General features: G+C 55.4%; 1 protein-coding gene across 1 annotated transcript in view; it reads left to right on the top strand.

The window, feature by feature from the left end:
* Window positions 1-4,138: 4,138 nt before the first annotated feature.
* SCN4A (sodium voltage-gated channel alpha subunit 4) overlaps window positions 4,139-24,923 on the top strand; it is a 42,949-nt gene continuing 22,164 nt past the window's right edge. The window contains 12 exon segments of the mRNA XM_033079169.2: window positions 4,139-4,283; window positions 14,205-14,503; window positions 14,783-14,901; window positions 15,828-15,917; window positions 16,529-16,657; window positions 16,749-16,840; window positions 18,402-18,731; window positions 20,337-20,400; window positions 20,893-21,034; window positions 21,764-21,976; window positions 23,983-24,138; window positions 24,360-24,483. Coding sequence (XP_032935060.2) covers window positions 14,240-14,503; window positions 14,783-14,901; window positions 15,828-15,917; window positions 16,529-16,657; window positions 16,749-16,840; window positions 18,402-18,731; window positions 20,337-20,400; window positions 20,893-21,034; window positions 21,764-21,976; window positions 23,983-24,138; window positions 24,360-24,483 — 1,723 coding nt within the window. The 5' untranslated portion in view covers window positions 4,139-4,283; window positions 14,205-14,239.

The following is a 24,923-nucleotide window of genomic DNA, read 5'->3' as shown; positions in this document are numbered from 1 at the left end:
CAGGATGGAAATCCTACCCATGATGGAATGCCTGGAAGTACCTCCCAGGCAATCTCTGCTTTTCCCCTGCCTGGTGAAGCTCGCAGAGAGGAGATGGAGGAGGAAGGTGAGGAAGAGCTCATGGTGGGGCCACCACAAGCTGTCCCAGAGGTCCAGCGGTGACCTGTCCCCTCCCCACCACCCCACAGCTTGTTCCACCACCGTGAACATCCTTCATCCTCCCAGAATGAGCTCCTGCCCTGGCAAATGGTGCCTCCAGGATCGAGAGAGGCCCCAAATGCCCTTTTGCCAAAACTTCCTGGCCTCTCCCATGCTCCTGAGACCGGAGCCACCCAATCCCGGCCTTGCTTCTCACTCTGCCTGGGTTATCATTTCTCTGTGGTGCCACATGTCCTTCCCTAAATAAATCCCACTTGCTGGCTCCTGTCCAGACTGTAGGATCTCCAGAGATCCCATCTGGGAGGGCACTGAGAGGGAAACAGAGCCCCAAAGCTGATCTGAGGTGAGATGGGAGATGTTCCATTAAAAACCCTCCAGAGCCAGCACATCCTGAGTCATCAGGAGCCCTCCAGAGGAGCTTGGGAGCTGCCAAGTAAATCTCTGTCTGCAGCCAAAAAGGAACCAGAGGTGAACAGAATCTTTCTCCATCATTAGTGAGGATGGAATGATTGGCAGGGATGAGACAGCAGCAGATTGAGCCAGGACTGGGGATGCTCAGTGGGAACATCTGTTTCCGTAAAACTTTGAAAACTCTGGATTTGCATCTATTTCCATCTGCAAATGGATTTTCAGGGTGATAAATGACCCCAAATGACCCTTTGGGGTTTGCTGGGCTTTGAACCCTGTGGGCTCCATGCAGGACAAGAGCCCAGCGTGGGTCCAGGAGGCGACTGGGAATTGCCCTCAGCCTGCAGGAAAGGTTTTTCTAAGGCTCCCAGCATGGACCATGCCTTGCAGCTGCAAAAAATCATGGAAAGGGATTTTAAAGTGTGGAAAGAGACCTTAAAGATCATGGACAGGGACACCTTCCACTATCCCGGCTTGCTGCAAGGCCTGTCCGGCCTGGCCTTGGGCACTTCCAGGGATCCAGGGGCAGCCACTGCTGCTCTGGGCATCCTGTGCCAGTGCCTCCCCACCCTCACCGGGAGGAATTTCTTCCAAAGATCCTCATGATCTTGGAGGTTTTTTCCAACCTAAATGGTGCCGGGTCTGCGTTCGGGAAGGCTGAGTTCAGGCAGGGCAGGGTCAGCTTTCCCACAGCCCTTCTCCAGCACGGCTGGAGTGCCACAGCCTGACATCCTCCTGACCCAGCGGGTCCCCGAGGCGCTGTGTCCCCGGCCGGAGCGGTGCCCATGGTGGGGACGGGGGTGTTTTGCCTGGAGCCGGAGGGTGGCACTGCGGCCCCTCCACAGCGGAGCGCGGGCACAGCGGGGACACCCCCGGGTGACAGCGGCCACCGAGCCCGGCTCCAGGCAGGAGCCACACTGCTCTGGCTGCTCGGGAAGGGCTGGGACAGAGCGGCAGCTCCGGCCACGCGCGGGTTAATCCGCGATGGAAGGGGAATAGGGCCGAGGGCTGGGAGTGCGGTGCCTGATGCTGCTCTCCATGCCTACATTCCCGATCCTCCGGAGCTGCCAGGACTCCCTGCCTGGGAGCAGAGGGTGCCCTGTGCTTCCATCTGCTCCTTCATCCCGTTCCGGGATGGTCCCAGCTCTGCAGCTCAGGGAATTGGCCCTCGCCGTGTCTCAGCACACTGGGAGCTCCCACCTTTCCCTGGGCACGCAGCTCCGGCTCTGCCCAGTCCTGCCTGGCCCGGGGACAGCCCGGTGCCCATGGCAGGGACAGCCCTGGCAGTGCAGGAGAGCTGGAGAGGAACTGGGGACAAAGCATGGAGGGACACGACACAGGGAATGGCTCCCAGTGCCAGAGAACAGGGACGGATGGCATATTGGGCAGGAATTGTTCCCTGGGAGGGTGGGCAGGCCCTGGCACAGGGTGCCCAGAGCAGCAGTGGCTGCCCCTGCATCCCTGGCAGTGTCCAAGGCCAGGCTGGACAGGGCTGGGAGCAGCCTGGGACAGTGGGAGGTGTCCCTGCCCCATGGCGGGGGTGGCACTGGATGGGCTTTGGGGTCCCTTCCAACCCAAACCATTCCCTGATTCTGTGATCCTGTGCTGGATCCAGCACCACAAGCCAGGGCATCTCAAATACCCCAGGGTCCCCGAGGCCAAGCACTGCCCTTATTCCACCCTGGAAACCCAAGGACACATTTTTTTCCCATCCAGATCAGTGTTGTCAGTACCTCTGGATGCCAAGGCTCTGATTCCCGTTGGGATTTACTTGGTTTTGCAGACAGAATTGTGCCCGTGCCCTGCTGGGGCCCTTGGTGTTCTCACATCCCACAGGGCAGGAGACACATCCCAGGGTTTCCAGCCTCACTCCAGGCCTGCTCCTGGTCTGGGAAAACCAAAAATGGACCCGTGCAGCTTGAAAAGTCTTCCTGTGGTGACAAGGCTGGGCTTGGGACAGCTGCTGAGAGCCACCAAACATCCCCTGAATCCCCCAGTGGAACAACAGAGCAAGTGGAAAATCCCCACAGCCACAGCAGGAGGGTGTCCCTGTCCCTGTCCCTGTCCCTGTCCCTGTCCCTGTCCCTGTCCCTGTCCCTGTCCCTGTCCTGTCACTGCTGTCCCCACCAGCCAACCTCACTGACCGTGGGATGCCCAGGGAATGCTCCATGCCCCTGGACTGTGGCTGTTGCTCTGCTGCTGTGCTCTCAGTACCAGCCTTGCCTGTAGCCATCCCTGGGAGCTGATCTGGGCTCTTCTCTCCCTCCTTGCTTCGGCTTTATCCCCTCTGAGCTGTTTGGGGCTCCTAGCCAGCCAGAAGAGCCCTGTTTTTTAATCGAAGAATTCCAATTTGTGTCTCCCAAAGCACACCTTTGGCATCTGCTGCATGGAGCTCATCCTGCACCAGTTTTCCCTGAAGAGCTGAAATTCTCCTGCTCTGCCTTATTCCCATAGCCTCACACCGGAAAGGAAATTCAGTCACAAGCAGAATCAATCCAAGGAACTTCACTGCTCCCTGGTGGCAGGGCTGCAGGCCTGGCCATGGAAATGTTGATTGTGGAGGATGCTGGAGAGGATGGGGGTGAGGGGCTAAGCAGGGAAGGGAAGGGGCTTCCCGTGGGATTTCAGGCTGGGAAAGGCAGGGGCTGAAGCTCCACTGAAGCCACCCCAACACTGGGAAGTTTCTCCAGGGTGTTTTAGGAGTGGAAAAGCAGAAATTATTCACAGGAACAGTGGTTTTGGGGAGGTGATGAATCCCATTGACCAGACTGAGTGCTGGGGGTGCTGCTCGACCCCCAGCACAGCCCTGAGCACTCCAAAAGGGTGACCCTGCAAGCTGGGTGCTCCTCCACCCTCTCCTCTTGGCCCCGGGTGCACCCCGAGCACCCCACAAAGCCCAGAAGTGTGGGCTTGCCAGGAATACCCAAAGGCCCCGTCAGGAAGCACAAAACGGGGAACAACCCCACGGCAAATCCTCCTTCCTGTGTCAGCCCGGTTCTGGCTCCTGGGGGGTCCCCGTGGGCAGGACAGGGCCAGGGCCATTGGATGGTGCAAGAGGGTGGGCGGAGGGGACAAAGCGGTGACAGACACCCCTCGTTTGCCAGCAAGGGGAGGAGCGTGGCTGCTCCTGGCTGCTGAACAATGGGAATGGCGGTCCCAAAGAGCCATGGGCTCGGGGACAGCGCTGGCAGCGGCGTTGGCACCGAGTGTCCCCCCTCCCTCGCAGTTGTCCCGCTGCTCTTTCCAGTCGCCGTCAGTGCGGGGGAGGCGCTGGCCAGGGTCGCTCCCAGCTCCCCTCCACCTCCCCGCTTCCCATCGGGTGCCAAAGCCGGCCCGGAGCCACCTCCACACCTGGGACTCTCCGCTGTGCCCGGGCAGGGGGGTCCCCTCGGGCAGGGGCCGGGGCCGAGGGGGGTCAGGGGGGTCAGGGGGGTCAGGGGGGCCATGGGGGCCATGGGGGCCATGGGGGCCATGGGGCCGCGGGGGCTCCGGCCCTGCCAGAGCCGTGATTGGCGCGGCGGGGGACGAATGCCTCAGCTGAGACGGGCCAGGCTACCTGAAGGACCCCGCATGTCCTCAGGTTTCACTCATGACCATCTGACAGCAGCAGCAGCTGCTCTGCCAACTCGCCGAGCCAAAGCCTCCAGGAGTCGAAGGAGAGGGAAATTGTGGCCCTAAAAGGTCTCTCCTTGGGATTTCGCACTCTCCACCCAACAGTAAGTACTGGGGTAAGCCCTGGGCTGCTGCCAGGCCACCGGGCAGGGGCTGCAGGCTCTTGGATGTCCCCAGGTTTGTCGTTGTCGCTGTGCCTGGAGCAGTACCGGCAATGTCCCGGGATTTGCAGTCCAAGCACTGGAGGTGGACGGAACCAGGATGGATTCTGTTGCCTCTGGGGAAGTGTTTAGGGCTAGAGGCACCTGCTGGACCCTCCTGGATGGAAAACTGTCTGGGACAGGAGACAAAGTCTCCACAAAGGTGCAGGCACAGCAAGGGGACAAGGGTGGCAGCAGCCAATGGGCCCTCAGTGGCCACGGAGCTGTGTGAGGATGAGAGGGGTGGGGACGCGGCGGGCAGTGGGTTCCTGAGCCACCTTCCCCGCTGCAGTAAAGGAGCCACAGGCAGGGCTCACAAGGCTCCTTTCTGCTGGCTTCTCCTCCTGGAGGTCTAAATATAAACCCAGGCCTGGCCAAGCCAAGGTTGCAGGAAAGGTCTGCGGGTGCTCCCGAGTCTCCTTTCGGGAAGGGCCCTGTTCCTACCGAGCCCCGTCCCCCGTGGGGCAGCAGGGAGGGACCCGGAGGGCAGAGAGGGGGAGGTGGGACCCCTGTGCCTTGCGGAATGTCTGGGATGGGGTGGCAGGGAATGGGGGGCTGTTCCCGCACTGGGGCTGTGGGAGCATCCACAGGCACAGCCAAAAGGGTGCCAGGGTGAGGTTCAGAGCTGGATCTGCCATGGGAATCAGGCACTGCCAGGCAGGGATTCAGCTCAAGGTTTTTGGGTGCTGTATCCCCCCTGTGCCAGGTCCCATCACTCACTGACAGGCAGGGCCTGCTGTGCACCGCCAGAACCATTTTGGGGTTTATCCAGGGGCAATCAGCCCCCATTCCCCCCATTTCCCCCATTCCCCCATCTCTCATTCCTGGGGCTGGTGTGGAGCTGCAGAGGGAAGTTTGTCAAGGAGTACAAGCATTTCCTCCCCTGCCCTCCTGGGCACTGATGGAGCTGTCAAGGATCAGCCTGCAGCAGGCGAGGGATGCAACTGCGGCTGCCAGCAGGGCACAACAATTCCATAAAGCCCTGGGGACAGCAGGACATCCCAGCCAGTCCCATTATCCCAGGGAGATCCTGTGTAGGTTGATGCTGCGCTGGAGCTGCCCCCTCTGGTCCTTTCCAGGAAAATGTCAGATTTATAATGGTTTGAGGGGGGAAGAGCATATTTACAGGAACTGATTAATGAGCACAAAGTCCTGCCTTGACTCTGCTGTGCTAATATTTAAATAGCGTTTTCTGGTGTGTGCAGAATGGCCCAGTTCGGGCAAAAGGGCTCTGTAGAGTCCTTGGGCAGCTCCAGCTCCACTCAGGGAAATTTGCTGAATTTGGGGTAAAAGCATGAGCGGCAGAGCCATGAGGAGACGACCAGCACCGTTTCTGTTTGCAGCAGGTTGGACTAATGAGGTTCTATTTGCAGCAGGTTGGATTAACAAGATTCTGTTTGCAGCAGGTTGGATTAACAAGATTCTGTTTGCAGCAGGTTGGATTAATGAGGTGGTTTCTGTGCAGGGGAGAAAGGAGGCAGGTGGTGGATGCTTCAGGGAGTTGTGAGGGAAAAGATCCCGGTGTAGCTCAGGAGAGAGCAGGGAGGATGCTCAGCCTCTGTGCCTGTCCCTCTGCCTCCCTTGGATTCATAAATCCCTGGGAACATCTTGTCTGTGATTCCCTTCTCCATTTCAGGTGGATGTGGATGAGATCCCTTGGGCTGTGAGGCTCAGTGTCTGTGACAGCTCCAGGTGCCCCATACTGGGGCTGGTTTGCAGGTGTCTGCTCCAGGGAATTGGGATCCAGAGGCTGCCATGGGAAAAGGGGCATCCTTCAGCCCTGGGAAATTTCAGGGCTCCCAGTATTGCAAATCCCATGGGAGCAGCAGGTCTGGGACCTGCTCCCGGGGCCGTGCCGGGAATCCCTGTGGGAGCTGCTGTCTCTCCTGGCATCCCCCGGAGGTGGGGACATCCTTGCCCCCCGTGTCCCCGAGGCTGGGGGGCTCCGGGGTGCCAGCAGCTCACTCCAGCCCTACGCCACTCTCCCTTCCCCCACAGTGTCCCCTCGCTGTCCCTTCGCTGTCCCCCAGCACGGCTCAGATCTTTTCCAAGCCTGACACGGGAGCTGCTGGCAGGGAGGAGCCGCAGCTCTGGGTGACATCCGAGTGCAGGGTGGGCAGTGGGTAAGCTCAGGGTCCCCACTTTAACCCTTCCCTGGCTACTTAAGCCTCCAGCACTGCCAACCCCCCCAAAATAACACCGAGCCGCCACCCAGCCCGGTGTCCCCTTTCCATCAGGGACAGCGGGAGTGGGGATGGGGTGGCATCCTCGGCTCCAGGCAGGAACGGGTCAGTGCGTGGCTGCAGGATGGTGCAACCTCCTATTTCCATCTGTGGCCGGGGAGAATATCCCAGGATTTCACAGCTCCCGGGCTGTGTGTGCCACCCCCGCCCTGAGCACAGCAGGTACAGCCTCAGGGCACCGAGCCCCAGGAACTCCACGGCAGCAGCGATCCGGGAATTGTAGGGAATCCATCCTGAGGGTTTGATGCTGTTGCAGGACAGGAGGCGCCTCTGCAGGGCTGGATTTTTGGGGCTGACGTCCCTGGAGGAGCTGTGCCCCGCTGGAGGTTCAGCACGGAGGATTTGGCTCTCAAAGGGAGGCAGCGCTGCGATGGGCTCGGCTGAGTCTTTGTAAGGAGCTGGAGGAGGGAGCAGCACCGTTTTTGGCAGGTGCAGAGCACCCAAAGCAGTGGAGAGCCCATGGGAGGTGCTGCTGGAATGGGACACAATTCCAATGGAATTGTGCATCCTGTCCCATGGAAATCCCCCAGCACCAGCACAGCTGCTGGGTGTCCTTGTCCCAGGGCAGCACCAGGCTGGAATAGGGTGGCTGTTGCCAGGAAAAGGCTGGAGAGCATTGAGAGGGCTCCTCTTTGCTCGAGACAGGCAAAAAGCAGCGGAGCTGCCTTGCTCCCTTGGCAGGGAATTAATTCTCCATGTGCTTAAAATAATGAAATCAGGGACTGGCTTGGGTGGGAAAGACCTTAAAGCTCATCCTATTCCATGGCAGGGACACCTTCCACAATCCCAGGCTGCTGCAAGCCCCATCCGACCTGGGATCCAGGGGCAGCCACAGCTGCTCTGGGAAATCCATTCTAGCCCTTCACCACGCTCACAGGGAGGAATTCCTTCCCAACATCCCATCTAGCCCTGCCCTCTGGCAGTGGGAAGCCGTTCCCTGTGTCCTTTTCCTCCAGTCTTTGTCCCAGGTCCCTGCCCAGCCCACGCAGCCACCCCACTCCCTGTGCTGCTGCCCTGGGAGAGCTGTGGGTGACACGCAGTGGCCCTGGCTGAGGTGGCACCTGAGGAGCAGGAACTGCTGCAGCATCTCAGTGTGCCTGCTCTGGCAGGGAAAAGGCATCCAGCAGTGCTGGGCTGGCTCTGGAGTAATTCCCTAAGGGCTTTCAGCAGATCTTCCCTTTGGCTGGGTTCGGGGTGGATTCCAAGCAGCTCTGGGGTGACGGATCCGCTTGGAAACATCCCACATTCCTGCTGGCACACTTGGCTTGGGCCACGCTGCAGGCAGAGCAACAAACCGCACCCAGAGCAGGGTAAAGAGCCGCGGTGGTGACAGCAACCAGCACTGGGGACGTGCCACTCACGGGAACACCAGTGCGAGAGGTGTCTGAGCCACACAGCCGCGCCCAGCACTTAAAAACATCAGGAATACAAAGGATAATGCTGGAAAATTAAAAATTAATTCTTTTTCTTACTCTCTAAGTCTTCTGGGCCACTACTATTTTAAAATAGAGTGAGGAAAGGCTTGGGGTGACTTAATTCTCTTCAGTATTGTTTTCTTGTGAAAATCACCCATCCTCTGCCTTTAAAGCAGCCTAAAAACCCAGCAAGTTTCCAGAACCACTGTGGTGATGGAATTCCAGCATCACACAGCAATGTCCTAAGAGCCATTTGTGTGTAAAAGGAAATTCTGGAGATTTCCTGCCTCTTTCCAGATGGTTTTTGTAATGGAGTTACAGCACAGAATTAAGGGACCTCAATTTATCTGGGGACAGAAGCAACAAACTCTTCAATGGAACAGAAAGGGATGTGAGTTTGTTTATAAAATGGTTGATTTTGTCTGGCATGATTGAGGGTGCTTATCTGAGTTCCTGAGAGAAATTCCCATAATCCCAAAAATTCCATTGCCCTGCTTAGGCTTTGGGAAATCTGCAGGAGCTGAGGTGAATCTCCCCCATCTCTGCAGGTGAAGTTCTACACCCCCTGTGTCACTTGTGGATAAAAAAATTCATTTCATGTCAGATTTTTTCAATTATCCCACATTTTTTCCTGAAACTTGTTGGAAATACAGTTGGAACTAAACAAATAAACACCCCATAAGACTTTTTCCGCCTGTGGCATCCCTAGAACATTCCAGGAGGGTTTTTTGCAGCCATCAGACTTTCCAACACAGCTTCTGTCACCCTGCAGCTTTCTGGTGCCCTGACTGTGTTTGGAGAAAAATTGTGTATTCCTGGCAGCCTAATCCATGGAATTTGGGTTTTTTTAAACCCATTCAATGCATGCAGGAGTGGGGAGGGCGTTTCATGGACACACAGCAGGGTTGGGAGAGCATGGCTGGGAATGGCTCAGGGATCCCAGAATCATGAAATGAGTTGGGCTGAAAGGGACCTTAAAAACCATTTAATCCCACCCCCCTGCCATGGGGGTGGAACCCTCACTGTCCCAGGCTGCTTCAAACTCCAATGTCCAGCCTGGCCTTGGACACTGCCAGGGATGCAGGGGCAGCCCCAGCTGCTCTGGGCACCCTGTGCCAGGGCCTTTCACCCTCCCAGGGAACAATTCCTTCCCAATATCCCATCCAGCCCTGCCCTCTGGGAGCCATTCCCTGTGTCCTGTCCCTCTGTTCCTTGTCCCCAGCCCCTCTCCAGCTCTCATGGAGCCTCTTTAGGCCTTGGAAGGGGCTTGGAGCTCTCCCTGGAGCTTTTCTCCATGTAAACACCCCCAGGTCTCCCAGCCTGGCTCCAGGGGGACTCCAGCCCTCGGAGCAGCTTCGTGGCCTCGTCTGGACTCATCCCACATCCCTGTGATGTCGGGAATGGATGAAGAATCCCCATCCTCCATTTCCTGCCCTGAGAATGGAGCCCAGGACAGGACTGGGAGGCAAAGCTGCTCCTGGAGCAGTGGGGATGTGCAGGGGAGGGGGGATGGTGTCCATGGCAGTGCTGGGGACATCCCCGAGCTCCCGAGGATGACTCAGCCCCAAACCCTTCATGAGCAGCTGGGCCCTGCTACCCCACCCTGCCCCACCCGGGTCTTGCTGGGGATGCTCAGGATGCAAAGGAGGGTTTTTCCTGTGGGCATCAGCCCTGGCCACTGTTGGGACAGACCTCCAGGAGGTTCTAGGAGGCACGGGGAGGGTACTGCAGGATTCTGCTGGGCTGCTTTGGGCTGGGGTGTGACAGGCTCTGGTTTCCTGGGTGCTGGGTGCTAACACAGCTCCAGAGCAAGCTTGGCAAGCCTGTGCCCTCAGTGCCCTGGTCACACGAGTCCCTTGTCCCACACTAATCCCTGCTGCAGGGCCCCAGGCCTGGCTCTGCTGTTCCTGCTGAGTGAAGCTGATTTACACCTGCTCGGGGCCATTCCGCAGGTTTTCACTCTCAGACCCATGTCCTGGTTGGTCTCTGTGAGTTTTTTCCAGAGTGTCTCAAGAGGATGAGCATTGCAGGTCAGGTATACTGGGGAACTCCTGTTAGAGCTGGTCAGGGAAGCTCCTGTGTTTGAATGGTCAGGGCATCCCAGTGTGGTTCCCAATGTCCGTAGGTCTGGGATCTCCCAGGAGCAGCATCCACCCTTGGCACACCCCTAGTTGTGCCTGTCCTCACTCATCTAGCTCTGAGTGTTGGCGGCGGGGGGGAAACTGCATCTGCCTGGGCTGATTCCATTTATCTCTAGGGCTGCAGATGCTCCCCCAGAACACAGGAGACTCCAGGTTTGCAGGTGGTCCCCCAGAAAAATTCCTTAGGGAGGGAGAAGCTGGAGCCTGGGTCAGGCAGGTGCAGGGAGATGCCAAGCCCCTGTGTCCCCCAGAGCCAAGAATGTCCTCAGCCCATGGGAGGTTTTTTTCTGGGAAGAATGAAATGCCTGGATGAGGCTTCCAGCAGCCTGACAGGACCTGCCACCCTCTGTCTTGTTATACAGAACCTATTGCACAGCATGCCTGGGAGCTCCCAAACAAGTCCTATTGTTTTGGAACCTGATTCCTTTGAGTGTGCCCTCAGAGCAGCAAAAATATTAGAGGGAACTGAATTTCTCTCCAAGTGCAGCCCAGGCCCTCCTGAGCCAGGAGCTGCTCCCAGTTCCCTGCTGGCAATTCCTGATGCAGGAGCTGGGAGTTGAGGTGCTCATCCAGGACATGCCATGGGCAGTGTCTCAAAGCTGCAGCTCACCTGTGTCACAGCAAAAAGGAGTCATTCAGCTTAGCTGTGTGGCCAAAATTTAAGAAGCAAATAAATCAGTGCTCTGTAGAGATATTTTAAGTGATTGATTTTCCAGCAGGAAGGATGATGGGGCAGGGATCTTCCTTAATCAGGGACTCTTGGAGGACTCAGGTCCTGGACAGTTGGGCCAGAGCCCCGAGGGACCTCGTGGGTGATTTGTGCCCTGGGCAGCACCTGTTACTGGGCCTGAACTGCTTTTACCTATGGAGGTGCAAAGAGTTTGATCTGGGTTATTTATAGGAGCTGCTAAAAATGTGCCAGGATGTGCCAGGCCAGAGCAGGGGCTGCTCCTCCTGCTCACATGGCCGGGGGCTGGTCCCAGGGAACCCTTCCCTTGGGCTGGTGGGACCCGGCCCTGTGCCCCACCCACACTGGTGTGGCACTGGGCTCACTGGGGACAGAGGGGTGCTGGGCTGAGCCCTCACAGAGCCTGGGCTTGGCTTTGGCTCCGAATTTGGGAAGCAACCAGAGATGCTGGTGGCTTCCTCACTATGGCATGTCAGATGTGGACATGGGATTATTCCTACTCCTGCTCCCTGGAGCCATCCCGTCCTCTCTGGGTGGCTCCAAAGGGCTCGGAGCAGGACCAGGAGCTGCAAAAGACCCCAAAAAGCCACAAAGAATTCCCATGCCCGGGGCAACACCCCCTTTGAGCCTCCCAGTGCTCTGCTGCCTGCCCCAGCATCTCCCTCGGTGGCTCCAGCCCCGCTCCCGGTGCTGGGCAGCGGCTCGGTGGCTCCAGCCCAGCGACAGCGAGAGGGGACCCGGGCGGGAGCAGCGCTGGGGCTGCTCGCTCGGCTCCTGCCGGGCGGGAATGAGCAGAGTCATGGGGCTGCGGAAACCCGAGCCCGGCGCTGATCGCTGGTGGCAGCTGGAGGCAGAGCGGGGACAGCGCCGGGGAAAGCGCGGCAGATCCTGCCCCGGGGCTGGGACAGCAGCGCTCCGGCACAGCCCAGGCTGGTCCTGACAGCTCCGCAAATCCCCATTGCCAGCGAAACTGAGGCTGCCCAGAGCTCCTGTGGGCCCTGGAGCTGCCAGAGATGAGGTGGAAGGTGCTCCACAGGCACTGGGGGTCCTGCTGGGGCATGGCTGCTGCTCCCTCTGATGGTCCCGGTGGATCCATTCCCAGCTGGAGGTGTTCTGTGCTGCCCTGCACCAGCGCATTCCCACTGGGAACTGGAGTGATAAAGCCAGACACAGCCCTGTGCTTTTTGGATTTTTTTGCTATTGAGGGGAAGGTGCCAGAGCTGCTCAAGTGGAGCAGGAGCTGGGTTTAAGCCCAGAGTAACTCCATGTGAAGCAGAACTGGTGGCACCTCTGCACCCTGCTTGGCCATTGTCCCCTCCCAGAGACACCTGAGGCCCAAAATTCCCTTTTCATTTGCTTTGATGAGATCCCTCCCCCCCCTCCCCACCCCTCCATGGGGAGTTTGCTCTGGGCTCTGTTTTGCAGCAGCTGGGGCAACAAGTTGGACTGGGGCCAGACTCCACTTTGCAGTGATGTGACTCAGTCTGTGCCATTAAATAACCCCGTTAAGCAAAGACAAAACTCCCTAAAACAGATGGAGCCTAAGAATCCTTCAGATTGGAAAAGTCCCCGGAGATGATCAAGCCCAACCATTCCCCCAGCACTGCTGAGCCACCACTGGCCCCTGTCCCTGGGTTCCACAGCCAGGGCTTTTAAACCCCTCCAGGGATGGGGACTCCACTACTGTCTTGGGCAGCTGTGCCAAAGTCTGGCCAAGTTTTCCATGAAGAAATTTTCCCAACACTTAATTTAAACCTCACCTGACCCAGCCTGAGGCCATTCCCTCTCCTCCTGTCCCTGTTCCCTGGGAGCAGAGCCTGACCCCCCCTCACTGCCCCTCCTGTCAGGGAGTCGTGCAGAGCCAGAAGGACCTCCCCTAAGCCTCCTTTTCTCCATTTCCAGTCTCTTTTCTCTGACTGGAAATGTCCAGTTCTCCTTAATCCCAAAGAGCTGAGGGCTTCCAGCTCTCAGCACGGCAGGGTTGGAGCTGTGGGGTGTATTGATCCTGGAGGTTTTTTGGGGGCATATGCTTGGCAGCTTCACAGAAAGTTTGGATTTGCCAGTGGGATGCTTGGTTTGGGAGGGTGAGGCACAGAGGCGCAGATGTCCTAGTTTACATGAGAAGCAGGGTTGACTTTTATGGAATGGTGGGCTCATAACCCACACAATCTGGTGCTTATGGGACATTATCAAGGCACAGGGCTCAAAGCAAGAACCTCTGTGGTGTTGGGGGAGCCTCTGCCAGCCTCTCCTACTCTCCCAGAGCATAGCAGCCCTGTATCCCAGGTGCAGCCACTCCTCCCCTCCACACTTCCCTCTCTCCAACCCTTTTTGTGCAGCAGAACATCCTTACCTCTCCTATGCCACCCAGCCTACCCCTTCTGGGAAGTCACCCTGATCCTTGTAACATTCAAAAGTTCTGCTTCTCTTTTTGGCTCAGGATAAGCCTTTAACTCTTCCTGGGAGCAAAGCCACCAGCAGTGCAGGCTCCTCATGCTTCCCATGGCTGGGAGATGTGCCAGGACCCAGCTCCTCTGGCTGAGGAACCTCTTGTTTAGGGCACCAAAGGCTCCTTGTGGAGCTGCAGGAGCAAAGTTGTTAATGCCATGCCAAGGGGAGGCAGCAGGAGCTGCGCTGCTGCTCCCCAAGGTCTTTGGTTGCATTGAACCATCGTGTTTGGGTTGTGAAATTGCGTGTCTGACACAGCCAGGTGGGGACAGGAACGCAGGTGTCCCAGCCTCATGGTGCCTCTTGACTGGAGATGGAATCAGAGAATCACAGAATCAGAATTAATGAGGTTGGAAAAGACCTTTGAGATCTTCAAGTCCAATCCATGACCCAGTACCCCCTTGTCACCCAGACGAGATCACTCTGTGCCATATCCAGGTTTTCCTTAAACACCTCCAGGGATGGTGTTTCCACCACCTCCCTGCACAGCCCCTTCCAAAGCCCAATCTTTCTGGAAAAAAATTTCTCGTGATGTCCAGCCTAAACTTCCCATGGTGCAGCTTAAGGTTTTTCCTCCTTGTCCTGTTGCTTTTCCTGGGAGCAGAGCCCACCCCACCCCTGGCTGCACCCTCCTGTCAGGGAGTGCAGAGCCAGAAGGTCCCCTCTGAGCCTCCTCCAGACTGAGGCTCCCCAGCTCCAAATGGGAACGGGGCTCTGGGAGGAGCAGGAACACAGGGGTGCTCTGGGATCCATGCATGATAACCTTTCCTGCTAGCTCAGTATTTCTGCCATAAATGCATTTGCTAAAACCCCACTGAGATCCTGCCACCAAATGCCACAGCTTCCCCCAGGATGTCCCCAGCTGCTGTTTGAGCCCCTTTTCCCCACAGGCAGGGCACGGGTGGCCCGGAAGCAGAATGAGAGGATGGCCGGCCTGCCGCACATCCCGGGCCCCGAAAACCTGCGCCCCTTCACCCCGGCCTCGCTGGCCGCCATCGAGCAGCGCATGGCCGAGGCTGAGGCGCTCCGGATAAAGCGGCAGCATGTGGAGATGCCCGAGGAAGAGGAGGTCAAGCCCAGCAGTGACCTGGAAGCCGGCAAGAACCTGCCCCTCATCTATGGTGACCCACCCCCAGAGCTCATCGGGACCCCCCTGGAGGACCTGGACCCTTTCTACAAGGACAAGAAGGTGAGGGCCAGAGCTTTGCCCATGGTAGGCTTGGCCTTAGGCGTGAGCCCCAAGCAAAAGACCCAAGCAGGACATCCTGTGCTTTCCACCATGCTTACCTGAGCCCATCCTGGTGATTCACCAGGATGCTGTGGTTTGCTTCTCTTCCAAAGTAGAGAGCATCTCCAAGCTTTTGGAGCTTCAGGCACACAGAGATATCTCCCCTCTGCAGGCAGCCCTTGGTCCGTGGTGTTTAGGGGGGTGCAGAAGAACTAACCCCTCCTCCTCTTTTCTCCACAGACGTTCATAGTCCTCAACAAGAGCAAGTCCATCTTCCGCTTCTCGGCCACCCCTGCCCTCTACATGCTGGGGCCCTTCCACCCCATCCGCAGAGGAGCCATCAAAGTCCTCATCCATTCATATCCTTGATCTCTGGGATGCTGCTCCATGGCCAGGTCAAACCCTGGTGTTCAGAGTCCAAACAGCCCCAGGAGAGGGACAAGGGAAGGGGTTCATGATGGAGTGGTGAGGAAACCTCCGGGGCTCCCAGCACAGCTAGGACCTGGTGCCCAGGGCTTTAGTCTGACATTCTTGATGGGCACCTTGGTGACACCAAGGGCTCACTCTTGGCTGAAGAAGGGAGGAATCAGTTTGGATGGAGAGGGGAAGAAGCCCAAGTGGTGAAGCTTCCTAGGGAGAGGTTGAAGGGATTTGAGGTCTGGGGAAACTTGGAAGGGAGGGGAAATGTTCATGGGTCAGGGTATCCGTTCCCACTGGGAAGTGGGTGAGTAGGGGACCTCCTTGTGAGAGGGAAGCAGAGGAACCAGGACAGTGGGAAAGGCAGGAAAGGAGCCCAAGAGCATGAGAGGCATTGCAGGGTGGGTAGAAGTGATCTCAGCAGAGCTTTGAAGGAAGTGAGGGTTCATGGCCATGAGGGAGGAGGAAAAGAGGGAGGTTTTGCAGCAGAGGGGTCTAAGCCTAAGAGTTAAAGCTTTCTACAAAGAGGTTGAAGGTTTTTGAGTTCCGCACAGACTATGGAAGGAAGGGAAAACTGTATCCCAAGGTGATGGAGAGGAGGGGGCAGAAAGGGAGGCAGAGCCAGCACCATAGAGCTGGGAAAGGGAGCAGGAAGGAAGAGAAGGGGCTGGGACCATGCACAGGAGCAGAGAGGAAAAGAGGGAAGTGTGAGCAAATTACTCAGGCAAGAGAGCAGCAGGAGGAGCAGGGCAGAGTGAGGTACCAGGGTGGCAGTCAGGACAAGAGGAACAGGGACACTTGGCTTCCTGATGGTGAGGAGGGGGGATCCAGGCACCACCCAGAGCATTTTTCCTTGACCAGGTTTTAAATTATTCAGCATGTTCATCATGATCACCATTTTAACCAACTGCGTATTTATGACAATGAGCAACCCCCCGGCGTGGTCCAAGAATGTGGAGTGAGTCCTGAGAGCTCCCCTGGCCACAGGGACAACCCAGCCTGGCAGTGTCCAGGAGGGACAAGACCAAGGCTGAGAGAGGGGGGTGGAGATCCAGGCACCCTTCAGAGAAGGAGAGGTGTCACTGGGAGGTGCTGGTGGCCCTCGGAAGGGATGTCCACACTCTCCATAGGGCATTGAAGAGTGAGAATGTTTCAGAGCTGCCCAAAATCTGGTGGGGTGCCCATATCTGGAGAGCCCTGAAGAGCAGGTTGGGCTGGGCTGGGTTAGCAGGGTCAGTCTTGGAGAAACTGAGCTGATCCACCTGTCCAGGGGCCATGGGGAGAGGGGAAATCCATTTTCTGCTGTGGTTCTGCACAGTCAGGTCTCAGCAGGGTTTTACAGAGAGCATGGGGATGGTGGGACATCAACAGGGACAGAGCTGCTGCAGAATGGCCACCAGAGGCATTGGTACCTTGAGATGTCTTAGCCCACCTTACAAGGTGAGGTGAAAACCTCTCCCAGTGCTGAAGCACCCCCAAAAACCATCAGCACCCAAACTCAGCTCTGGGAGGGGTGGACAAAACCCTGGACCTGGGCAAGAGTCTCCTGAGTGACCAGTCCCATTTCAGATATGCCTTCACTGGCATCTACACCTTCGAGTCTCTCATCAAGATCCTGTCGAGAGGCTTCTGTATCGATGACTTCACATTCCTGCGTGACCCCTGGAACTGGCTGGACTTCATGGTCATCTCCATGGCGTGAGTCCGGTGGGATGGGGAGCACAGGAGGCAAATGTGGAGGAATGTTCCAGGCATAGCCCCTGGAGCTCTTCCCTCTCCTGTCCCACAGCTACATTACCGAGTTTGTGGACCTGGGAAACATCTCCGCTCTCAGGACCTTCCGTGTCCTCCGTGCCTTGAAAACCATCACGGTGATACCAGGTGGGACTTAGAGAAGGGCCCTCTCCCTGTGCCTCCCCTGAGCTCAGGTATTTCCATCATTCCCAGCAATTCCTGGCTCTTTTGGCAGCTCCAAGAGAAAACAGAGGAAATGAGGTATTAGATAAATTTTCCATGTAATTCAGCTTTTGGATCAGGCCCTGCTGATTTTACATCTTGCAATCAGCTGCACTCATCAGGTTATTTGGCAGCCCCTGAAGAGGCAGATGTGATGTTTTTAAGGCTCCTTGGAGGTGAATTAAGGGTGAATTTGTACTCCCAGTGGATTTATGGGTAAGATAAACCAAATTTCTCCATTTTTGAAGCTACAGACTCAGTTTTATGCTCATTGTTGGCTGTTCTGGTGCTGAGGCTGAGATATTTAACAGGTATTGGTTTAACATCACCTGAAGCATCAAGACTCGTGTGAGGAGTACCTTATCAAATTCCTCTGATTGCTGATTTCCAAATTTGATAGCATTTCAACACTGTGCTTTCAACACCTGGTGCAAGTACACAGAAATCTGAAGCATGAGCTTGAACTGAAAATGAAAATTCATGTGATGTCCCTGCAGGCTCCAGATTGTAAGGGTTCACATTTGAATTTTTTTTCCTTAATCAAACAGGCTAAAAATTGCATTGAGCAACATGTAAACTGCTGCTTCTTTGAGCAACGACATCCCCAAGGGCTCTGCAGAAATAGCAGCAGCAAAAATAAGCTGGTTTAGAACATCTGACCTTGGTCAGGCCCTTGGAGAACAGGATTTTACCTAAATAGTTTGGGGGACATGGAGCTGGCAGGAGGACAAAATCATTTCCTTGGAGAATTTCTCCATGTGAGAAAGTTCTGGGCTCATAGAAACTCTGAAGATGAACATTGGGATGTTCCAGCATCATCCATGTAGACCTTGGCTGACAGAAACTCCATCCTCCATGGAAAAATCCCACTGAGGACCTGTGAATGAGCCTCCTCTGGGGAGGGAATGGTGATGTTGGGGGCAGAAATTAGTTAATCCAGATGCAGATGTCACTTTGTCACCTTCACTTTGGCACACTAGGGATTTTCCAGCTTGAAGGGATCTGGGTGAAGGGTCTGGCTGGGCTCCCAACCACCCAGGGACAGCAGTTAGACCACAGAGGCTTTTCTGGAGCTGGGAGAGGCACACAGCATCATCCAGCTGGGCCAGCAAAGACCTTCTCCATAGTCTACTCCAAAGTTCTTCACTCCAGTGGTCTGGTACAAAAAAATGCCAGATTGTGGCATTTAGGGAAAAAAGAAAATCTGAAGGAATTGATGGCTGCCAGGCTGAGGTGGGCTTTGGTTTGGATATCCCAAGGCTGGGATGTAGAAGTCACCAGTACCAACCCAAGGGTGCTGCTCTGGGAGGTCTAGCCATGTGTGCAGACAGAGCTGGGATGTGATGTGGGCACAGAGCTGGGGGCCTGAACTTGGTGGTGACACACATTCCCACCACAGCCAGCACCTTTTGGGGACACTATAATTAATTGTGTTCCCCACAATTAACAAACGAGCAGTCAGCTCAGTGGTGACACCCCCCTCCAGGGCTGAAGACGATCGTGGGGGCTCTGATCCAGTCGGTGAAGAAGCTCTCGGACGTGATGATCCTCACGGTTTTCTGCCTGAGCGTCTTTGCCCTCATCGGCCTCCAGCTCTTCATGGGCAACCTCCGGCAGAAGTGTGTGCGGTGGCCTCCCCCCAACAGCACCTTCCTGGAGGATTTGGGGCTGGACAACACCACCTTGCTCAACTCAACCTTCTATGGTTCCATGGATGACTTCACCGGGAACTTCACCGGGAACTTCACCGGGAACTTCACCGGGAACTTCACCAGCAACAGCACCTTTGACTTTGAGGCCTACATCAGTGATGAAGGTAAAGCTCCTGCAGCCCCTGCTGCCTGCCCCCTCACCCTGCTTGCTCCTCAGTTTCCTGCTCCTCCTGGCCACTCCAAGGTTTGCTCACATGGATCTTCCTGGTGGAACAGACTCTGCACCCTCACAGAAAGGACAGATCTGATCAAATCTCCCTGGAAAAGGAAAATGAGGCCCACCTGGGCAAGCTAAGCTCTTCCAGGAAGGTTTCACAACAGGAAGGTTTGGATGGATCAGTGTCTCCATCTCTCACTGCCTGGTCAGGGCCAATGTCCCACTGGGGTATTTACAGCAGGGAGACCAAACCCTTGAGGAGCAGGTGGAACTTTGAGTGGAAAGCCAGAGGAAAAGATACAGGAATGACATTTTTAACCCACTTTTCACTGTCTGGGTCTTTCCCCAGGTAGCACAGTGCCCAATGAACCCTTTATGCAAAAAGCCACAGGAGGAGAGGGAGAGAGGGAGGGAGAGAGGGAGGGAGGGAGGGAGAGGTGGAACAAGCACAGGTCCTCAGAAAGGTCTAAGGTGTTCCTTTCCTCTCCCTTCTTTGAAATTTTTCCCCCAAGTGTGGTGGGTTTTTGGTTGGTTCTTCAGTTCTGAGTTTTTAAACTCCATGAAAATGTAAAAATTTCAGCAAATCTTCCTGGTAGATCTGCAGGGTGGCAAGGTTCCCCTCAGGGAAGGCCAGGCTGGGTCTCAGCTGAGCTGCTTGGCCCAACAATCAGCTCTGGCATTCATTACAGGAAGGTTTTGGTGGGGGGAAAGTTCAGCCCATAGGATCTGATGAGCTCTGTGCAAAGAGCAGCTGCCCAAGGCCATGAGTGCAGCAGAGCATGGGGCCAGACCAAAAACGTGGAATTGCACAAAGAGGATATTTCCTCCCTGAGCCCACACAGAATAAAGAGAAGCCTCATGGCAAGAAGGCAGGCAGAGCCAGGGAGGATTCAGGAAGCTCCAGAAGTCCTGGGAGGGCTGTGCTGGGTGATGCTCAGGATTGGATCCAGTTACCCTCTGCCACATCCAGGTATGGGTGTCTGCAGGTGCTCCTCTGTGTCCCTGGGGTAGGTGACCTGTGGTGGCACTGCTTGGCAGCTCTGTGGCTCTGGGTCTGTGCTGGAGCCATAAGGAAGAGCTTTAAGGACCCCTGGTCTGTGAGCAGGGTGGGGTGTCCCCAGCAGCGATGGGAGCAGCAGAAGGTGTAGCCGTGGGGCAGGACCAGTTTCCCCAGGTTTTTCTGGGACTCCTGCAGTGCCCCGTGCTTGGTGCTTCCTGCGAATGCCCTGATTTTCCAGGAAAATAGGCCAGCCCTGATCCTTTGACCTCATGTTAACCCATTTTCCAGGTGTCCTGGCCCTAGCCAGACCCAGAGCTGTTTCCAGCCTTGGGAGGGACCTAGTTGGATTGATGAAAAAATCCCAGGAGACAGAGCCAAGACAAACAGAGTCAACAGAGAATAGATACGTGGCTGACACTGGGAGTCAGCAAATTCCCATGGGATTCAAGGAATTTCCCCAGAGCAAGTTGCACCCAAGAGTTTGAAAATCAATGTTTGTGTTTATTTTTTTTTTTTTTATTTTTATTCCTTGCTCTTTCCCCGCCTGCAAAGCCAATTACTACTTCCTGGAGGGAGCCCTTGATGCCCTGCTCTGTGGGAACAGCAGTGATGCTGGGTGAGTGAGACTCCCTGCCTCTAGATCCCTGGGAGGGGACAGGGAGCTGGCACAGCTTGTGGGATCCCTGATGCTTGGGATGGGACAGGGTTGGCGCTGGAAATGTGACTTTACAGGGGAACAGTCAGGATCAGCTTGGGGACCATCCTGAGGGTATCAGTTGGATCATCCCAATGGTATCAGCTTGATGGGATATTGATCCAGGTATCCCAACTGTACCAGCTTTGGGGCTATCACCTCGAGCATCCTGAGGATATCAGCTTGAGGGGCTATCAGTCAGAGCATCCCAAATTTATCAGCTTGAGGGGTCTCAGTCTGAGTATCCTGCCTGTATCAGCTTTGGAGGTATCAGGTATCAGATAGGGGCAGCTGGTATCAGTCCAGGCATCCCACCAGGCTCATCCTGGAGGGGAGGGTCCCCCTGCTGCACCCCCTCTCTGTAGGGATGGGTTTGGCTGCAGGGCCCCTCTCATCCCTGCTGCCCCCCGGCAGGAAGTGCCCTGAGGGCTACGAGTGCATGAAGGCTGGGAGGAACCCCAACTATGGCTACACCAGCTACGACACCTTCAGCTGGGCCTTCCTGGCCCTCTTCCGCCTCATGACCCAGGACTTCTGGGAGAACCTCTTCCAGCTGGTAGGCACTGCCCCTTCCTCCCTGTGCAAGTGTTCCTCTTGTTCCCTTCTGCCCCTGAGGTGAAAAGTCACTGACTGGAGGCTCGTGGGTCCTTCTCCCATGGTTTGTGAATCCAGACAGGATCAGTGGAGGTGGGGATGGTCCCATCTACTACTTCCCTAAGCTGTGAGTGCAGCGTATTTCCCAGGATGCTGTCAGCTCTATCATGGAAATCAGGGATTTATAATATTGTCCAGAGCATCTCTGCTCGGGCTGAGGGACAGGATAAACAGGAGAAGCCAGGTCACTTGTCCACTCATTGAACTGTCCTCTAGGGAGACACCACAAAACCCCAGCTGTCCCTGGCTCCAGAGGCTGGCCAGGTAAAAGAGATCCTACACCTAAGGCTACCCCTGTCCTCTGGAGAGGTTTGCCCAGATGATCAGAGTCAGAAAAGCACCATGTTGGCCTGAAGGTGAGACTGAGAAGGTGGAGGCTGAGCAAAGCAAGTCAGTGATGAAATATTGGTCCCACCTCCTTCACTCCCAGCCCTTGGGAACCAGGGCTTCTCTCTGCCTCCCACCAGCCCAACCCAGTGCCAGGGCCTACAGGAATGTCCATTGGGCAATGACCAGTCCTTGGAGAAGAAAGGAGCAAAATATTTCCCTCCCACCAAAATCAGGGGCAGCACCTTCTCTTGGGAGCATCACCCAAGTGACATTGTGACATCCCTGCCACCTCTTCCCACAGACTCTGCGGGCAGCAGGGAAAACCTACATGATCTTCTTCGTGGTGGTGATCTTCCTGGGCTCCTTCTACCTCATCAACCTCATCCTGGCTGTGGTGGCCATGGCTTACGCTGAGCAGAATGATGCCACCATGCTGGAGGAGCAGCAGAAGGAGGAGGAATTCCAGCAGCTCATGGAGCAGCTGAAGAAGCAGCAAGAGGAGCAGGAAAGGCTGGTGAGTGAGGAGAATGGAGGCCAAAATGAGGGTTCTTGGGAATAGGGAGAGGAAATGGAAGCAGCAACAAGCATGGTGTAAAATCCAAAGAAAATCTTCATTTGGTCCATAGGAAGTAAAGAAAAAATGGAGTAACTATTCTGGGCATCACATCTGAATAAAAAAACTGAGATACTATCATGGGTGGGGACAGAAAAGGCTGAAAAGATCAAATTTCCACATCCAAATCCCAGTCCAGTGTGCACTGGGAGGCGGCATAGAGGAGCAGCACAGGGGTGAGGTATTGTTTGAGAAGAGCAGGACATGACAGACATAAAAGGCCTCAGAAGTTCCAGTGCATCTCCTGTCACCAAGGCACAAAGGAGACATTCAGGGAAGATGGGGCAGCTGCAGCACAGCTCAGCGTGTCAGCAAACCCTTGACTTTGGAGACACAACAAAGGGCTCAAGACACCCTGCACCTCACCAGGGAGATCCTGGTGTCCTTATGGGAGCTAAGGAATCCTGGAATGGTGGAAGTGACCCTGATCATTGCAGGAGGGTTGGAAATTAATGGTCTTTCCAGTCCTTTCCAACCCAAGCCACTTTCTATAAATACCAGGTGGGAAGGGACTTCCAGGATTATCTGTTCCAACCCTGCTTGGCCAAAGCACAATCCGGACAAGAAATGTTCCGTTGTGGTCCCAGGATGTTACCTTCATCCCTTTGCCATCATTGGGAATGTTTTTCAGTACAACATTCCTATAGAAACATGGCCAAAAGCCTCCGGTGCAGCAGCCCAGCCATTTTCCAGCACTAACCATCATTTTGTTCCATGTCAGCAGAGACATCCCTGAAAATCTCTTTGTCTGGGCAAGACACCACCTCCCTCACATTCAGAGAGACACAAACCAATGTTTGACCCTCTCCAAAGTCTCTTATCTCTCTTCTTTTATCTGTCCAGAGACACAACATCCCCTGGGAAGTGGCTTGTTCCTCTCTGGCTGCTGCTGTTTGCAGTTTTTAAACTGTTGAGCCAGCCCAGGCCAAGGCTGGGGACTCTGGGGCTGGGGCAGGCTGTTGCTGAGGCCCCTTCCCTGAGCAAATCATCCAGAGAAGTGCCCAAAGGCTTTGTTAAGGGATGTCTTCCTTTAGAGTCACACAGAGAAATTAAAAACACAGAGGGAATTAAGCTGAGAGTAAGGGCAAAGCACCTACAAGAAATGGGGGCTTGGATCTATTTAATATCACATGATTAAAGGTGGAAAATGTCCTGGATTTCAGCAATGTGCTGTGAGAGTAGAGAATTTCCCACTCCACTGTGGCATCCTCAGTGCTGAGAGAGGGTGTAATAAACTTCAAATTTTAATAGCACTGTTGGAAAGAAAAAGAAAGAAAAGAAATTACATGCAATGGAAATGTGATAATACAACATCTAGTGCAAGTGCAAAAATCCTGGAGGTCACATTTCAGCAAGAGCCTTGAGGATTTTGCTTCTTTGCCATTTTAGATGAGAGCTCATTTCAAAGGATAAAGTTTCCTGCTTGAAGAACCAAGGTTTGCTCAGTTTTGTACTTAGGAATTATTCTCCCTGACCAAATCCAAACAGATCTTCTAACTCAGTTGTGGAGAGCTCAGTGCAGGGGGGGAGAAGGGGAAGGAAAAGGGAAAGGGAAGGGGAAAGGGAAAGGGAAAGGGAAAGGGAAAGGGAAAGGGAAAGGGAAAGGGAAAGGGAAAGGGAAAGGGAAAGGGAAGGGGAAGGGGAAAGGGAAAGGGAAGGGGAAAGGGAAAGGTTTGGAAAGGGAAAGATTTGGAAATCCTGGGACAGTTTGGGTTGGAAGGGACCTGGAAGCTCATCCAGTCCCATCCCTGCCCTGGGACACCTCCCACTACCCCAGGTTGCTCCAAATCTCGTGCATCCACCACTTCTGGGGATGGAAGGAATTTTCTGACCCCCTGGAGCCCTCAGCTGCTGTGGGACGTCCCCATGGCTGCGGACACAGGGCTGACAGGGACGGGGTTGTGCAGTTGCAGGAGCGTGCATCCAGCAGCGATTCCCTGCCCAGCAGCGTGGCCGGGAAGGGGCACGACTCAGACATCAACAGTGACCAGGACAAGGCCAAGGACTGCAACGGGCAGGTGGTGCCCAAGATCACCCTGCAGAGATCCGACACCGTGATTGATGTAGGTGCCAGCTCTGCTCCTGCCATCCCTGAGGGTGCCCACCCTCACCAACCTCCTGAGGGGACAGGCTTGTGCCCGCTTCGCTATGGGTTGGGTCCTACAAGTCTTTTTGGGGTCCCCACCTTGCACCCAGAGGTCTCTCCAGACCATTCCCTGTTTTCTGCCTGCTCTGTCTTTCAGAGCATGGAGTAACTCTGTGTCTCTCCCTCCTCTCCTCCCAGTTCAATCCCACCTATGAGCCGGAGAAGTCAGACCTCAACCATCTCACTGTGGGCAACCAAGATGGGCCAGGGCTGGAGAAGAGGGTGGGAAGTGCCATCAGTGTCATCTCCAATGCTGTGGAAGGTATGTCCCACTGGGTGAGGGTCCTGCTCAGTGCTGGAGGGCTTGGATTAGCTGTCAGTGGCTGACAGTGGCTGTCCCAAATTTCCAGCCCCACACAAGGGGTGACTCCAGCCCTGGCATCTCTGTATGGGGTCAGTGATGCTCAAGCCAGACCTTTCATCCCAACTCACTGGGATGATGCCTGGAGGCAATAATCTAATATCTCACACAAATTAATGGGATTTCAGGTGATTAGAAGAGTCTCCAGAGCCAACTGGGAAATGCTGAGCAGCTTCCCAGGATCTGCTGTTGTCAGCTTCAGCAAACAGCACCATGAATTCAGCAGTTCATGTTCCTTGTCCCCTCAAGAAAAGGCACTAAAGTCTCTGGCCAGCCCAGAGCAGTCCCCTTGGATGTCCTGGCAATCTCAGGGTGGCAGGGACAACTCAAATCCTGCCCAG

Source organism: Catharus ustulatus, chromosome 23 (assembly GCF_009819885.2).
Source record: "Catharus ustulatus isolate bCatUst1 chromosome 23, bCatUst1.pri.v2, whole genome shotgun sequence".
NCBI lineage: Eukaryota > Metazoa > Chordata > Aves > Passeriformes > Turdidae > Catharus > Catharus ustulatus.
Note: the sequence above shows the minus strand (reverse complement) of the source record. Positions and strands in the feature narration are given on the sequence as shown.